The sequence below is a fragment of the Columba livia genome, chromosome 1 (assembly GCF_036013475.1).
Source record: "Columba livia isolate bColLiv1 breed racing homer chromosome 1, bColLiv1.pat.W.v2, whole genome shotgun sequence".
NCBI lineage: Eukaryota > Metazoa > Chordata > Aves > Columbiformes > Columbidae > Columba > Columba livia.
In genome coordinates this window covers 127,935,009-127,952,604 of record NC_088602.1, presented here as the reverse complement: position 1 = coordinate 127,952,604, position 17,596 = coordinate 127,935,009, and the positions used below count along the sequence as shown (strand labels likewise).

The 17,596-nt window shown below is 39.1% G+C and overlaps 1 protein-coding gene across 3 annotated transcripts in view; it reads left to right on the top strand.

Annotated features, from left to right (window-relative positions):
- The window catches only part of KPNA1 (karyopherin subunit alpha 1), a 61,148-nt gene continuing 43,552 nt past the window's right edge, over positions 1-17,596 (top strand). For 2 of the 3 annotated variants that reach the window (XM_065050027.1, XM_065050028.1), the window contains exons 1-5: positions 1-156; positions 12,263-12,396; positions 14,909-15,016; positions 16,759-16,858; positions 17,409-17,503. In XM_065050027.1, coding sequence (XP_064906099.1) covers positions 12,268-12,396; positions 14,909-15,016; positions 16,759-16,858; positions 17,409-17,503 — 432 coding nt within the window. In that variant the 5' untranslated portion in view covers positions 1-156; positions 12,263-12,267. Of the gene's footprint in view, positions 157-3,088; positions 3,267-12,262; positions 12,397-14,908; positions 15,017-16,758; positions 16,859-17,408; positions 17,504-17,596 lie in introns of those variants that run through there. The other variant, XM_005506267.3, reaches the window with a different exon arrangement.

The following is a 17,596-nucleotide window of genomic DNA, read 5'->3' as shown; positions in this document are numbered from 1 at the left end:
ACTGCGGCGAGGCCGGAAGCTGCGCAGCTGGCTGCGCGCGTGCGCACTGCCGTGGCCAGCCAGCGCCGGGCAGGCAGGTAGGGAAGGAGCGGCGCTCGCGCGCCTCGGGCCCGAGAGGAGACAGCGCGGGGCCGGGCCGGGCCGCGCCGGCAGCAGGTACGGGGAGCGGGGCGCCGCGGGCTGCGCCGCCGGGAGGGGGGGGCCTCAGTCTCGGGCCCACGCCGCGCCGGCGAAGGTGGGGGATAACGGTAGCCGAGCGGTGAGCGGGGCCGGCCCGGGCGCGGGAGGAGGGACAGGTCCCCGTGCGGGAGTCGGCGGGGGGCGCCTCGGCCCGAGCTGCGGGTGCCGCCGGCTGCGGATGTCCCCGGTCTGCGCGCGTGCAACAGGCGGGGGCCGCGCGGGCGGGGCGGGGCCGGCCGGCGCGGCGGGAGCCGCGCGCGTGGGCCGGGACCGGTCGCCTCGCGCCGGCCGCCCGGGAAGAGCTGACGGGCTGCGGCGGGCCAGACGCCGCTCCCGGGAAGCGGGCGGGCGGCGGGCAGGGCTGGTCCTGCCCCGGGAGCCCCCTCCTGGCTGGGCGGGCGGCGGGGCTTGTGCCGGTGGCGGACCGCCCTCCGGCTTTAGAAATCGGCGGGGTAGCTCGGGGACTCGGAGGAGTCCCTGCCACAGGGACGGGCTTCCTCGCTGCTGCTGCTGCTCCCCGGCGGGACGGGGTGTGAGGAGAGGCAGCGCCTCAGCTCGACGGGGAGGGGAAGGGAAACTTTCTCCTGGGTCTTCGAGGCTTGTACTTTTTCTTTTTTTTTTTTTCCTAGTGATCTTAGTTGATGTTACAGAAGCTTTATGTTCTCCATGCAGACATCACCTCATAGCCTTACATTATCCCAGCTATAACATTATCTCCTTGGCTAGCTATATGTGATGAAGGGTTTGCGCTTTCTCTGTGGCCATGGTGGCCGCTTCCAGTTGTCATCTCCCTGGTGATCTTATAACCAGCAGAAACTCATCCATTCATAATCTTGGAATTTGTATTGCTTGTACAAGAATACATGTAATGAGAATTTTAAGCTTTGCCTCTTGAGGGCGTTTCATGAAAACTGAAACTCCAGGCTGTAAAGATAGGTCATGAGCTGTGAAAATACTGGGCTGCTGTTTCTGCAGAATTCCCAAATGCTGCTGAATGGTTGTGTTTAATAGTCTCTTTATCCTTTTTTTCAAGCTGCTGTTTCTCTGGATTTTTTTTGTTTGCTGGTGTATTTTCTGCTCTGATTGCTTAATGTTAACAAAGGACTTAACAAATTTGGGATATGTCTATGAGCTGTCTGGAAATGGGATAGCAATTTTATCCCTATAAACTAGTTATTTTAAAGCTATTTTGTATATACCTGTGGCAATTAATAGTTAGAATAGAATAGTTAATAGAACACTGTGTAAAGTTATGGTTTGAATCAAAATAATCTTTGGTGTATCTGCCCTTATTTTTATTGACACTTCATTATGTTGTTCTCCCTGCAACGTTACCATGTGCGTTGACATGTGAGCTAGCTCATTCATAACAAGTTTGTTTCTACTTGAACTGTGGTTGCACCTTTTAATTACCCTTTAGACATACCTATAGGCACAGGGAAAATTAAGAGTAGCTTGAGGCATGGTAACATAAGATGACATGCAGTGTGAGGTTTTTCTCAGAATGGGTTCTCTTGTCATAGTCTTTCAAACGAGTGCAATGATGCTTCACTTCCAAGAAACGTGGCTATTTTGGGGGCTTGGGATTTCCCCTCCCCCACTCTAAAACTTGTAACCAGAGTCTTTGTTATATCCGTCTCTCATTCTAGCACTACACCAGGTTGTTTATCTTCTGCTTTCAGTGCTCTTTCTGTTGATTTTTTTTCTGATGTTACATTCTCTGTGTTGGTGTCTTCAGATCTGGCTTGTTTATGTGGTCCTGTATATTCAACTGAGTGCTGGTTCCTGGAGAAGTCACAGTTTAGTCGATTTAGAAAGGGAAAGGCAGCAACAGCCCATTTCAACAGCACTGACCAAAGACACTGTGAGAACTAAAAGTACTACAGTCAGATGTTGTAGCAGTTTCTGAAAGGTTCTTTATAGAGGCTTTTAAGTGTAAATGTTTATTTAACCAGATTGTTTGATAGTCTTATTTCAACTTCAGTGTTTCAATACAGTGCTCTTTTCTTTATTTTTTCTTTTTTTTTCTCTCTCTCTCTTTTTTTTTTTTTTTGTTTTGTTTCACTTTTGTTGAATAAGCTAAAGTGAACAGAATGGTATGCTTTGTTTTAGACTGCCCTGTATCTGGCAGGCTTGCTTTGATATCTTTCTGTTTGTCTCTCCGCGAGATTGTGGAATTTTTCTTCTAAACTGTTTTACAAGTCCTGGAGGAGGCAAAGTGGGGGGCTTAACTTATACTCTTAAGAACACAAAAGGAAACTGTACCTTTAAAGGCGATAGTAAAGAAGTTGCTATGTTGGAAAACATAACTTTGTAGGAAGAGGTGAGAGGTTAATGGATCTTAAACAGTGCCTTCCAGAAAAATGGAAGTCAAGTCTATGTGAAAAAGCATAAAATCTAGCATACTAAAAAAAAAAAAAAAAAAGTGATGTGCTTTTAATGTAAGTTGGAAACATAAGAGGAAATAAAATAGCAGTAGCAAATAGCTGAATTTAATGGATTTGTTTAAATAATTCTGAAGGCCAAAGGGAATGGGGGTGTGAGGGAGCCTAGTAGGCTAGGAGCAAGTAAAGAAAAATAAGACATTTTAAGGAGTTACTCACTTGATGAAATGTTGTGAGTGACTGAAATATCTAAACAGGAGATTCTGGTATGATGCAATAGACAAACAAGTTATAAGGTCAGACCACCTCTTTTTTCCAGAGAGCAAGAGTGAAAGTTGAACTGATATGAAGATTACTCGGATTCGTACTAAGGGGCTAAAGCCTAACGGAAATCCTTGTTTAAATATTATAATAATACTAATGAAAAAAATGCTGATGTAAACTACAGAGATAAGAGACAGCGGTATGATAGCAAGTCATTTTTTTTTTTTCTGCTCTGAACAAGAAATCCATCCTTAGTCTGCTACAGCTTTTGAAGTCTGTCGAGCAAGTAATGGATTAAACTGCTCTGTGTTAATTCCAAGGATGAATATGGGGTTTTCAAGATACAAAATGGCAGCAGCAGGATGCAAGACCCATAGAAATATCAGTACTTTTAAATTACTTTGAGGAAGGTTGAGGAACTCTGGAAAAACAGCAAAGGTAAGTTTAAACAAAACACTCAGTGAAAAACTCTGGTAAATATAAAATCTATAGAACAGTAGAACTCAATTATATTATGCCTCTTCATGAATGTCTTGAGCTGCTTTAAATATTATGCAGGCTTAATATTAATAATTCATGATGAGGATAAAAAGTGGTGGTAGTGTAAGGCAGGTAACATACAGTAAATTTCCTTTCACCAGGATTGTTTTAAAAAGGATGTTAAGAAGGTGTGAAAAAGTGGTAGGAAGTAATGGTAGATTGGACATCGCATTGTCACTTATGTTGATCCATTCATGTAAGACAGGAGTAAATGGAGTTCAGTGACGTAGAAAAAAATTTAAATTGGGATGAAGTGGATACTTTGTTGGGACATAATTAATGCTTAATGTCATGAGGAGGCAGAAGTTAAAAGCATTAGAATTGAAAGAAATATGGTTGTGTTCCTGCATGTATATAGAGAGTAATACACTCTGAATTTTAAGAGTATGCTGTAAAACTTAAGATTTAGCTAGTCACCAGGTGCTGCAGCCTTCCTTAAGATCTAGAGTAATTCTTTTATCTTTTTCTGTTTTTATTTGGTAGTTCAGACTGCTTGCCAGGCTCAGCAGGAGGATTCATATGTTCTGTGAGAAACTAACCAGTTTGACACATACACAGATATTTTATTTTATTTTATTTTATTTTATTTTATTTTATTTTATTTTATTTTATTTTATTTTATTTATATTTTTACAGTCTGGAAATAAAGTTGAGATTATATGTAAATGATATGCTGATTTTAGAAATAAATATCCCGTGGCTAAACATCCTGAATGTATTTATCTCCAAACAAGGCATTGTAAGCCTACTAAATCTAGTGATAAGGTTATAATTGAAAGAAAATTCACCTGTTGATATAGGAAAATATAATTTGGGCAAACAAGCCACCTTTTGATGGCACACAAACCACAACTCACTTTTAAGTCAAGTCAGATAATGTTGTGATTTGTTTAGACTGTTGTGATGTGATTTTTGCCTGAAACAGGATGGGATTGCAGGACTCCTTTGTATAGCTTCCACATAATTATGTCCTTTACACCTGTGTGTTCTTGTTTTACCTTTTTTTGTATTGCAGAAGGATCAGAAAGGAAAAGAGGTGTCTGTCAATGTGCTGTGGATGAGGGTGATGCTAGGCTTAAAGGAGATGAGGGAGACAGAATGAGCATCATCAAGCTTTAAAGTTCCTGTGGTTTTTGGCTTGATGTGGCCAATACAGCAGTATTATGTGATTCTTTTGGTTGCTGATGTACAAAGCTGGAATGAAATCTGTAGAAATTTGACTTATCGTTATTTTGTGCTTTTGCACACGTATCTACCATAATGCTGAGTCACAGCAACCGATACATTTGTTGAAGGCAAATTTGTCATCAGGGGAAGCATGAAGTAGGTTTGGTTTCAGTGCATTCTATCATTCACAACCCCAAACAAAAGTTACTTGAAACTACAAAGTCGATTAATAATTTAGTTTATTTTTAACCTAATTTGTTTGAAAGTGTTTGGAATTTCTTATTTTCATTATACAAAATGCTGAAAGTTACACTCTTGTTCTCTTGTAAAGAATATTTAGGGCATTTTAGCATGACTTTTTCTGAAAGATGATAGTGTCAAATGATACATGACTGTTGTTTTTCAAATGGTCTGGTTTTTAAATATGGCCTTACAGAAAATACGTGTGCGTCAGCTTGTTCTGTGCAGGGAAGATGTGTTACAATCTTCATCAAAATAAAAATGAGTCTCTGGTTTAAAAGAAAAACAGTTTACGTCTTAGGTTGGAACACAGGAATAATTGCTTTTGCTATTTTGCGCAGATGGGTATGTTAAAGTGAAGTTATTTTTTAATGTTAGTATAATCCTGTGCAGCTGAGCAGTTTAATTCCTCATCACTAACTGCTTTGTTTTATGGCTTGTGGGAACTTTTTGGTTTCAAGTTGATTGTGGACTGTGGAGTTGTAGAAATCAGGACAGTGTGGTATTTTTATTTATTTATTTTAAAAAACTTATTTATGGCACTGCAATGACTTTTAATGCAGTAACTCAAATCAGAAAGGCTCAGTTAATGAGTTTGTGTTCCTTTTAAGTTGACCTGGCTTTGAGTTTGTGTTTTTCGCACTCTTGCTCGAGTTAAAAGCTTTCTGGAACTTTGAAAAACTTACTTCAAATCAAAGTGGATCTTAAAGAAAATGGAAATTAAAACATCTTGGAAATACCTTTGTGATAGTAGATGTATGGTGAAGTGCTAGATATACTGTGTATAATCTTTTATCGATTTCCAGCTCCCACCTGCCTTTGATAAAATTGTTTACCAATAAACCTTGTAAATGCATTACTACTTAAACTTTTCAGTGGTGCTTCTTAAAAACAAACCCAAACCCCATAATCCTCAAACTTATAAAGATCGATTTATGTGACCAGGTGTATGGCTGTCAGTGCGCTTAACTGATGGTGTACGCTGATGTGCCAGATCAGTTTTTGAGACATCAGCAAGTAATTTTCTTTCTGTTAGTAGTTTGTAGTTGTGGTGCTTTTTTTTTTTTTTTTAACTTCAATCAGGGGTCTGCTTCCTTGTGGTGTTTTCTGTGTGTGCATGTGTGTTTTTTAGTGTAAAAACAGAATATCAGAGGCCTGGCCAGCAGGTGTTGGCCTGACTTAAGGCATGTCTCTTAAAAACCCCTAATTTTTGCCAGCACAGAGGTCGTTACGAGTGTTACCTGGGAGTGTAATAAATCAACCCTTTAAGATTAGCAATTTTGCAAAAAATACTTCTGATATAGTTATTATTTTTATTTTAACCACATTTGCTGCCCCTTTTTTGGTGGAAGATGATGAGATCGTATTCTTGAAATGTGACATCCCTACAGACCTGTATCAGCATTGTTCAGATAATGCAGTCTATTTTATTTCCTCCCTTTTGTTTGCTTTCAAGCATATCTTTTATGTTAGAAAAATGGTCGATATTGAACTTCGATGCTTTCATGTTCCATGTTGTGTAAATTTGTATGTCTTTTCAGGGATTGTAGTAATTGTCACAAGTTTTAAAATTGGCCTTGTCTCAAGCAAGTAGCGGTCCAACTTTTGAATGGCCAAAGAACTAGAACATGTTGAATTTGCCATAGATTAAGTGGATTAATACTTGCTTTTCTATTTCATGTGTTTATAAAGATGATAGAACAGAAACAATTGTCAATTAAGGCCTACTGGCCATGGAAAAAAACCCTAAGTGAGGCTAGCAAGCCTGCATAAGAAAGCAGATTTGAAAGACAGGGAGATGGGCAGCAATTCCATGAAGAAGTCCCCTTGCTACTTCCACTTCTTGACAGAAGGTCCCTAAAAGGGGCGTCAGTTTTTGTCTTTGAATGTTATATTCCATTTGAAGCTCCTTTAATCTTTGGGCCTTTTGGATGGCAGAAGGTGTTGATTCTGTTTTTCTGCATCATTCTTGTGTGATGGTTGCCCGTCACACAAGACTGTGCGTCTCTGCTATTCTGCATAAACGGAAGTCTCTCATTCTCCTAGTGAGCAGCACTTGTGCCTGCTGCTGCAGCTTTCCCCAGCCACAGAAGATGAAATTCACATGATCATTTTGTTTCCTTCTTAGTGCTAGGTTTTGATATATCTTTGGCAAAACCTAGTACTTTGCTGGTCTTCACAAATACTGTAAATGTTGATTTTTCGAGTGCCTGTGAGAAATGTTTCCCAATCACATTTTACAGCTAGAGCAAGTTAAGCAAAGAAGTTGGCCGTGTTGTGCTTGAGCAGTAGCTTTTTATAGTTGTGATGGTTAAACACCATTTCTTCTAGATGTCCTGAGCTTTACAGGATTCTGAAGAAATTTGCAATTAGAAAGTAACACCACTGCCCCTCAGGTGATACAGGTGTTTCTACTGATGGGCATGTCCATACACCCCCTGTCCATACACCCCCTGTATGCTTGTCAAATAGCTTTGCAAAAGAAGCAGAAACAGCTTCACCAGAATGTTTATCTGGTTGAGCTGGCTTTTCAAACACCAGGAGGTGGCAGTGAAGAGAGAAGTCAGTCTGCTGATTTTTCTGAATTTTCTTCTTTTCCCTCAGATAACGCCGTCAATAGTGTAGAGACTTGGTTTTGTCTCCCTCGGATGTTGGCAAATGTAGGATCTTGCTCTAGAAGTTTTTCCAGGGAAATAGCATTAATCTGAGGTGATATTTTTTATCATTCTATGCCCTATATTATTCATGGTTTTATTATGAAGACCTTTTGCTATCTTTCATCTCCTAGAAAGCTGACAGTTTACTTCCACAAGATTTAAATACTTCTGTTAGCTTCCTGAACTAGTTGCCTTAGAATTGCCAAAAAAGCAAATTGGAAGGCCTTTCAAAAATGTGCACTTCATGGGAGAAAAAAACACATTTGTGGCCAAAAGTTTGGATTTGTAGGGAGTGTGTTTATAAGATTAATGATTGACTAAGTGCTACTTTCAGGGTAGGTTTTTAAAATTGAATAGGTTTTCCAGTTTCTCACTAAGAGTGTCAGAAGATGATGTATCCTGTAATCAGAGATCAGTGAATTGCTAGAACATCTGTCCAGGCTGTGCTGTAGTTATTTGGCACGGTATGAAGAAGGATGATTTAATTCTCTAAGGGGGTCTGGAGTCCCATGGCAGAGCCGATAAATAAACACAAAGTTTCCTTGGAAATAAAGGTTTCATAGTATAGCCAAACCATTTCTTACCTTGAATAATTCCAGCTTCTGTCATTGCTTGGAGTTCAGTCTTGACAGTGCCATTTCCAACACTGGTTGTTCTTCCAGGATTGACAGTATCTCTTGTATCTTTTCACTGTCTTTCTGGCGGCCATCTGAAAGAGAGAGAGCAGTTTGATGGTACTGCCACAAATATACAAGTATGCCTCCAGTGAGTGCTTGTCTTCTGACAACTGCTTCTGTTAGGAGATGTAGACTGGTAGTATGTATGTTAGGTCATGGATCTTCAAGATCACTTTTTTTTAATCCACCTACACTGTTTTGTTTCATTCTCCTTGTTCGCCTTCCTTTTCAAGTCTTCCCCTATCAGTGTATTTACATTGGAAGGCAGAATTTCTTGTGCAGGTCTACAGTTCTGAAATAATTTTTTTTTGTTTTCTTATTCCCGCCCCTAATTCCAAAGAAAGAAGCTTTGTCTCTAACAGTCTTTAAATCAGCAATGTATTGGGTAATCTTAGTTTCAGTCATCTGGGTTATATATACCATTATGCAGTTCTTGATTTGTAAGGCCTTTATTTTTACATCTGGATGTCTCTGACGTGTGGAATATCCAAGAGTATTAGTCACATGGAATTCCTTCTAGCAAAGCCCTTAAGTCTAGTGACAGTGATATCTGATTTAAGAAGTCAGGGAGTTCATTTTTGCCCCATCTAGATGATTGCTTGGGACAAGGTAGGTCATAGCAGTAAATGAATCCACATTTCTCAGTGCCTCCAAATTTCTTTGACTTGATGAGCAAGGAGAAATGCAGCCTTTTTCCTTCCTCCTAGAAATGTGTGCTTAGAACACATCCACATTTGGTAGGGTACTTGTCTTGATCAGTGAAAAATTTGAGGATCATAATTTCCTGAGGGAAACATAGACATTCAGGAATAGATAGTGGCTTTCATTTTACTAAAAGTCATGTTTTTGTGTCTGCCAAACTGAGGATAAGAAAGTGTCATATGGGGGTTGAGTGATGCTGCACAAAAAGCCAAAGAATACACCATGAAAACTCCTCACCAGGTCAACAGACGTTGTTATCTGTAGACAGGAGTATCCAAAAATTGTGGAAAATACTGTGCTATCTTTAGGAAAGAAAAGATGGGTAGAGCATTTCCATGACAACCACCAGAGATTTTCACCAGAAGTAGCATGAATTTTGATAGGGCAGAGATGATCTAGGATTTACTTTTTGCTATGAAAAAACAACATTAAAGTGACCATTGAAAGATTCTTCACTTAAGCCACAGCAAAGCTACTGAAGATGAGTGAGAGGTGACTTGAAGTTGTTTTGTTTCTGTGGTTTTAGTCTGGGGGGAAAGGCTACATCCTGAAACAATCCTTAGATTACTGTAACAACTGATATAGGATTATTATATTTTTAGTCTTAAATAATTTGTGTGCTCACACTGACTAGATCTAAAGATGCTAGCAGTAGATGCAGGCTAGATAAAATTCTCGATATGGTAATTGAATTTTTCACCAGTAGTTGGGGAACCACTGTTTTGAAAAGATTTTTAAGTGTACAGATTACTCAGAAGTTCGAAGAGAGGGTTAGTCAGCAAAGTGACCTATCGTGAAAGTCAGAAATGAGCACAGCCAAAAGTTACAGCTAAAGCTTGTAAGGGTTGTCATAAATAAAAGATAATTCTTGAGTTATAGAACTAAAGAGAATGAGAAAAATGTGAGGGGTTGAGGTAGTCAGAATTGTTGTACCTGTATTTTCAATAAACGAAATGGTGGTATAAAACATACAGGGAGATGGCAAATAGACCTCTGAGAAGAAAATGAAAATCCTTTCAGTTTTGCTTCTGACTTTAAGGAAATATATCTATATGCAAGTTGGGAGGTGAGGGGAAGCTAGGCAAATAAGTACAGTATGGAAGAATACGTGAAGGAACTTTACAGCTGATTAAGTTAGATGGTGTCATTGATGTTTAGAAACATTGGAACATCCTACAGAGAGGCAACATAATAGAAATCAGATGAAATTGTGTAATACGAAATGAAGATGCTCATTTTCAAGGATTTATTTTAAATAAAAACTTTCAGAGACTGAAAGTGAAGGTGCAAAATGATCACAGGAGCTGTTGAAGTCCTGAAATCCCAAATAAAAGCAAATGTAGTTTTCTGAGTTTGAGAAGACATGTTCCAGATAAAAATGGAGAATTATTAATAATGTCATGGAAGGCCCGAGATCTTATCGGGGCTGTTGTCTGTGCCCGTGTGTGTTCATGTTCAAGGGCAGATTGACTAGAGTGTCTGCAAAGCCATTTTTCTGTTAGGCACGTCTTTTTAGCTCATGGTTGTCCATGTAGTCTTTGAGTTAACTTTCTGAATTCTAGAATGTATCAAATATTTCTTTCCAGATGTTTTAGAAACAAAAGGAATACTCTACTCCACGTGTTTGTTAGCCTGAACTTTTTTGTTTGCAGTTAGAATCCAGGGCTTCCCCGAATAGTTTGTGTTTAATATACAGGTAATGCTCACTTACTGAAACCAGGAAGAAAATGTTACTGCCAAGCATATTGCAAGAAACATGAACACTTTAAGTTCAGATACCTAAGCACAGGAGGAAAATGGTATCTAAGCTGTTAAGAATGATGTAGGGAACATCTGGCATTCTGAGATTTGTCTTTTTGTAGGACCTTTATTAAAAAAAAAAAAAAAAAAAAAAAAGCCGTTTTGGAAAGAGCCTTTTCAGCAGAATTAGGCTGCTGAATTACTTACTTATATATGCAAGTTTTTATGTTGCATTCAGTGAAATCAGTGACTGACCTTGAATATAGTAGGTTTGGGTCCCGTAATAGTTTTTAAGATCTCAGTTGGCAGAATACAGTAACACTTCGAGCGATGCCTGAAATGTCTTCTGTGAAAGTCAGTTCTGATCATTAGAATTCTTATAAATGGTTGTCAGGTACCAGCAACTTAAAAAATAGCTCTAATAACCAGGTTTAGATAGATAGATAGATATTTATCTCTTAAAACTCTTTGTGCTAACTGAAAGAAGAGGAGGTTAGAGCAGACTCGATTATGTTTGATGTATTTTAAATAGGAAACCTAAGCTGTTGAGAGTCTGTGTACACTTGTGTTGCTCCATTTTAAAGTAAAAAGTGCACAGTAGATCATTTATCACCTGGTGGAATTTGAGGTAGGTAGCATATTTAATACAACATATTAGGGCATTCAAAAGAGACCTTTAAAAGCCCTGTAAAGTTTCCTAAATTTTGTATTGTAGAGTTACATATATTTATAACATATTGGAGAGTCTGCATCTGTATGAAGATGTATGGAAATACTGAGATGTTTAGAACTTTGTACCTACCTTTTTTGGATTTAAAAAAGGGAATGTAAAGAGAGAGGTAGCAGCAAGGTGGGGTGCTAAGAGCTGATCCACAGCCCATTGATTTAAGGGGGTGGTGGTCTTTCCACACAGTTGTATAGCTATTCATAAGGAACGCCAAAGGGCGGCATTGTACATGTGAAAATTATGAGGGATAGCTATAAATGCTGATCTACCGAGTTACATAAGACAGACAGTACTTGGAAATCCTAGGCTGAAAAAAGGCCCTGCTGCATGAATGGTGGCAGGATTAGAGGCTGAGGGTGGAGAGAAGGGGAAGAATAGCACCTCTTTCTTTGCAGGAGTGAACATTTTTGGTGGTTAAGCCATCCTCACCTAAAATTTGTCTCTCCATTTCATTTTTCTTGTAGGTCTTGTCTGGATAGAAGGAACATGAGGTTCTGTTAAATTAAAATGTGGATTTGAAGTGCAAAAAGCCCCTAAATTGACTAACAAAGTAAATTAAACTAAAAAGCAGCCTAAGACCCCCTCACTCAAAAGTGAGGACAGGGAAATATAATTAGCTTGGCTAATTGCTGTTATGGAAAAATATAAAGATTTATTAGTGCGGCCTTTTTTTTTTTTTTTTTTAAGCCTAGGCTTGTAGATCTCAGTTCTTTCTTAATAAATATTTTACCTATTAATGTCTTGTAGTGTCAGAGAGCAAAATAAAAGTTTGTCAATCTGATATGAAGCACTGACACACCAAAGTGACAATTCTGTGAAATTTTGCTTTACACATTCTAAGTTATTGGAAGTTAGGTGATGGAATATAGGGTGACAGTGGCTGGAAGTGCAAGACTACAGAAATTCAGAGGTGGAGAGAGAATCTAAAATGCGTTTATGAAAAGTAATTGTTTTCTGACTTGCGTTTTTCTTTACATTGTAAAGGAATCATGACGACCTCAGGAAAAGAGAATTTCCGACTGAAGAGCTACAAGAACAAATCTCTAAACCCTGATGAAATGCGTCGCAGGCGGGAGGAAGAGGGTCTTCAGCTACGGAAGCAAAAGAGAGAGGAACAGGTACTGTAGTTGTGATAACTAAGCAATCCTTAGAGAGTCTTGTCTTGCACTGTCTCTGGCTCTTTGCTTCTCCCAAGACCCCTGTCAGTTGTTCCTGCCCTGCCAAGTTCATAGATAATCAGTCTGAAATCAGAGTCACCTGCAGAGCTTATTGCCTCTTCTGCAGGCTCTACAAAACTTAGAATGGTCACTCCTCATTCCCTCGAGTGTAATATTGGCCAGAGCTGCTTGGCAATAAAGGTGATTTGAACAAAGCTCCTGTTGTGGGTTTGGTGTTATGGTTTTTTGGTTTTGTTTTTTTCTTTCCTTGTTGTGTTTGTCTGGTTTTGGTGTTGTGGTAGTTTGTGTGTTTTGTTGTGTGGGTTTTTTTTTTTCCCTTTCTATCTGAGTTGTGGTGGCTCTAATGTCTGTTCCAAGAGTGGCAAGCTGGGGTGAAATAGAAGGAAATATTTCAGCTAGAATAGGATGAGAAGGTCTGACCAAATCCTTGGAAGTTGCAGTAATGATTTTCTTGAGGTAAAAAATAATTTGCTGATCTGATAAAATCTCAGTTTTCTGTCTTTAAGGTTCAGTTCCTTGATGAATTTACAGAAGTTCATGCTATGTTTATGCTCATGACGCTGGCACCTTGAGTAGTTGATTTAGGATCATAGAATGTCCAGAGTTGGAAAGGACAGTTCACACCATGTGTCCGAGGGTGTTGTCCAGTCTCTTCTTGAACACTGTCAGGCTTGGGGCCGTGACACCTCCCTGGGGAGCCTGTTCGAGTGCTCCGCCACCCTCTGGATGAAGAACCTTTTCCTAATGGTCAACCTAAACCTCCCCTGGCATTTAGTATGTTGTAAGCAAAATGATTGAGAAAGATACTTGGAAACAAAGCTCTACCTGTTTGTGTGTTGCTAGTTATTACTACTTCACATTGCAAACTGGCAGGTGCTCTGCAGCTTTAATGCGAAAATGGCAGCAGTGACAAGACATGATGAAAACTGTTTTCTGATAAAAACAGGTAGCACTTAACAGTTCTTCCTTTTATTCTTAGTTGTGTTCATTGGAAGCTTTAAGAAAATGGTCCAATTTCAAATAAAGTTATAATGAAGCCTCTTTCATCTATGTTGAGGCTTCTGGAGTTAGGATGAAGATAGTAATATACTTGTGTTTGGAATGGTATGTCAGGTCTGTCATTTGTTCTGTTTAATATCACATTGACATTGTCAATATGAGATGCTTTCAGGGAAAGTCAGGTGAGAGTTCTGAGGCCGAATTGCAATACTTCTTGTTGGTTTTGCTCAGTAGGTAGCATTTCCAGACTACTGGTAGCACACAATGTAACCGGTCCTACTTGTAAAGCTGTTTCTAAAGTAGGAAAGTGATGTCATTTTCTGTTTTATCTGTGACTCTGACCTCCCCCTTGGACCTGATTGTCACAGGCTGACTCAATAAAGTGTGTGGCAGTATTTCCTTCTGTTAAGGAAAATTGTTAGTCCTAACGGGACTAACAGTAGAACAGAAGTGGAGCTGCAAGCGGAGTCTGCAGCTCTGCAGTTTCAGACCTTGTGCAGGTACTTCCTTTTTATGTATTTGACACAGAAGTTTGCTTAAATTCCCCATGTTTGTGGTGGGAATTTTTGTTGTTGTTGTTGTTTTGTTTTGTTTTTTTAAGCCAAAAAACCCTGCAAAAACCTCAAGCCTTGGAATTTTCACAAAACTTGCTAACGTATTTGTTTCAGTTTAAGATAGTGTTTGAGCACATATTTGTTAAGCTTGAGTGGGCACATCATACAGAAGCCTAGAAGGAACAGCATTCCATAAGGATTTTTGTCACCTAGGGTTGCTAGAGATGTAGCAGTTTTGCATACTGTTTCCTCCCCATCTTCTCTGTGTCTGGGCTCTGTTTTACATGTCTGCGGTGGTGCAAATCTGACACAGTTCAATGTTGGAGTCTGGTTTCCCAAACTCAACACAGCACTCTTGTCATGTTTCTTCTAATGAGACAGCTGGGTTAAGGGGAGAAGCTGCTCTCTAGCTCTCCTCATTACATCTCGAGCTGTGTACCTTCTCTAAGTGGTAGCAACCAAATTGTATTAATCCCACTATGATTTCTTTAGACCAGTCCCATGTGATCATTCTCCAAAGCCTTCTTTGCCACAGTAACACAATTACCCCAGCCTCTGCAGGTGTTCTACAAAGATCTGTTACACAGCACTTCTTCAGGTCTTTGAGCCCTAGCATCTGCTGCAAGAATGTGATCGCCTGAAAGCTAGAGATAGCTCATAGATGGAGGGGGAAGGTGAAGAAGAGAAGGGAATATCAGTGAGAATTCTTCAGAAATGTTGAGAATCAACATTCTAGCACATTGCTATTTTCATTTACTCTATGACTAAACTTTCTCCCTTTACTGTCTGGAGGAGTCCTGTACCCAGTATACTAGTTTCTTTCAGGTGATAGTGTATGTCATTTTTATTGCAGCCTTGCATGACATGCTGTGTATATATTAAATACTTTCTCTCTTTAGTTGTTTAAACGCCGAAATGTTGCAACAGCTGAGGAAGAAGCAGAGGAGGAAGTGATGTCAGATGGTGGCTTCCATGAGGCTCAGATGAACAACATGGAGATGACTTCTGTAAGTGATGAGAAATGAGTACAGTGTTTGTTGAAACTGAGCAGGCCTGTTTTGTGGTGACTTCAAGGGAATGGAATTCCAGAAAAATGTGAAAAACATAATTCAGAGAGCCTATGGACAGCTCTTAAACATCTGGCACAGTGAACTTCCCTGAAACAGATTACACGACAGAAAAACGTTATGGATAGAATGAATGGTTGCTCAGTGGATATGCTTTCAAGAAAATTAAATTCATTGTTCCAGGCAGGCTGATTACTTCCTTGCTTGGATATTCACCATTATGGGTGATTTTGTCAACTGTTGCCCAAAGTTATTAAAGTTTTTAAATTGAAAATTCATAATGCTTGAAACATGCAAATACAAACCAGGCAATGTGTTCTTGAAATTTACAGGGTAAAAAGGGTCTGGGTGGAGTTCTCTGTTAGAAGACTTTCAAGTGGCACAATTTTTAGCAAGGGTGTTGGAAACACAGCTAGAACTATATCTTACCTATTAGCATGTGTCCTTGAACACCATTCCAAGCCTTTTAGTGGAAATTAGGCTTTTCTTCTTTCTCCTTGTTTATTTACCACCATCCTTGTGCTGGAAAAAAAATGCTCAGGGATTCAGGCTGTAACAGAGAGGATGAAGGAAAATGCAGTCCTGACCACTGATCTTCACACTTGTGTCTGTATTCAAGAGTATGAAAATGATGTTTTCATAGAAATCAGGCTGGGTTGAGTTTGGTGGTGGTTATATGTGCCTTGAAAATTATTGAGAAACAGGGAAATGCCTATAAACAATATGGTAAATCACTAATAGAATATATTATTTTACTCTTCAAAACAGTCTTTAAACATCAGACAAGTCATAAATCCCATTTAATAATTTGTGTGGAAGCTTACATGAAGTGACTGAATGATTAAAAAGTAAGGCAAGGAGCCTGTCTAGTTGAGATAGGTACTACCATTATACAGTTTACTATTTTAGATACCATCATTTTCAGATGTAGCTGTTAGTTGTTACAGACAAAGCTTCAGTATTTTCAGAATTGTTGTCTCCCTGTCTATCTGAGGATTTAGATTAGAGAAGTGGAAGAAAAAAATCTGACTTTTCTTATGCTTCTTTACATGGGTTTACATGTGTGATGAAGAGAATGTCAGATTTTACCTGACGTAAGAAATGTTGCTGATTTAATTTAGCTATATTAGTGGAAACCATCAATATTACAGAAAACATAATACTCTGATTATGATGACGATTATTAGTTTGTCAACTCTTCTAAAAATGACAGGTCCTGTACATTTTGGTGTAAGAGAATGACTCAAAATGTACACGTTGCAGAAATCTAAACAGCAGCATAATTAAAGTGGTGTTCTGGCATAACAGCCATTCCAATTTCAACTGCCTTTTGTTTAAGCTGACAATTTTACCTTTATTTTCGAAGGGAGATAGAAAAAAACGAGAGAGAATACCAGTGAGAAGTTCTGAAGAGTAAATTTCATGCCATAGTTTAAGTAAAATCTGAATTTTTGCTTCCAGAGAAGAATGTCTACACTTAAGAACCATGATGCATATGTAGATGTACATATATGGTGACTTATTTTTTATCCATACTGGTCTTATCCAGGTTTTTTGCTCAATAAGGGATAAAATTGATACAGTTTTAGCAGGCACCACATCCTTTTTACCACTAACCCCAGGTTTTCTTTTCTCTTTTGCTCTCTATCAATCTTATTCTGTCTCCCCCACTTGAATCCTAGAGTGCAGTCATCACCTCTGATATGATTGAGATGATTTTCTCCAATAGTCCAGAACAGCAGCTTTCAGCCACTCAGAAATTCCGAAAGCTTCTTTCTAAAGGTAAGAGCTGAATTTACCTGGAGAAAAATCTGGAAGCATCTCTGGCATACATTTTTACTTTGACAGTAATAAAGATTGAGTTTCATACAGAAATATCTGTATGAACCTCTGTTTTGCAAAATGTCAGCAGGGTGTTTGTAATAGTCACTTCTGTTCTTGAAATTTGTAATGCAGATGCATTGTCCACTCCGTAATTTAAGTTTAAATGTTGTAGGCAGTGTCTCTGTGGTTCAAATATACTGATTTACTGAAGCTGAGCTCTGCATGTGTGCACGCCAGAGTGACTTCGCAGAACTGCCGCTGTGAAGCCGGTCTGCCTAAATTACTGAGTGTGTTAGTGTTTTGAATCATGTTACCTCATTACCTCAGAATTTAAGAGGGAGTTGTCTTACGGTGACAGATAGTAAAAGGTAAAGCCGTATTGTAGGAAAAGAACACAGTCTCAGAAAAGAGGAGTTGGTATCTCATTGGATATTATTTTGATGTGGTGATTTGAGACCTTCCTTACCAAGAAATGTATGTATCTAACTTTGCTTTTCATTTTAAATAGAACCAAATCCCCCAATAGATGAAGTCATAAGCACGCCAGGAGTAGTGGCCAGGTTTGTGGAGTTCCTCAAGAGGAAAGAAAATTGTACATTACAGGTATGCGAATATAAAAATATATTTATCTTTCTATATTATGAAGGCATTTGGTGGTGCAGATTAGGTAGAAAAAAAATCAGTGGTTTGCTTAAT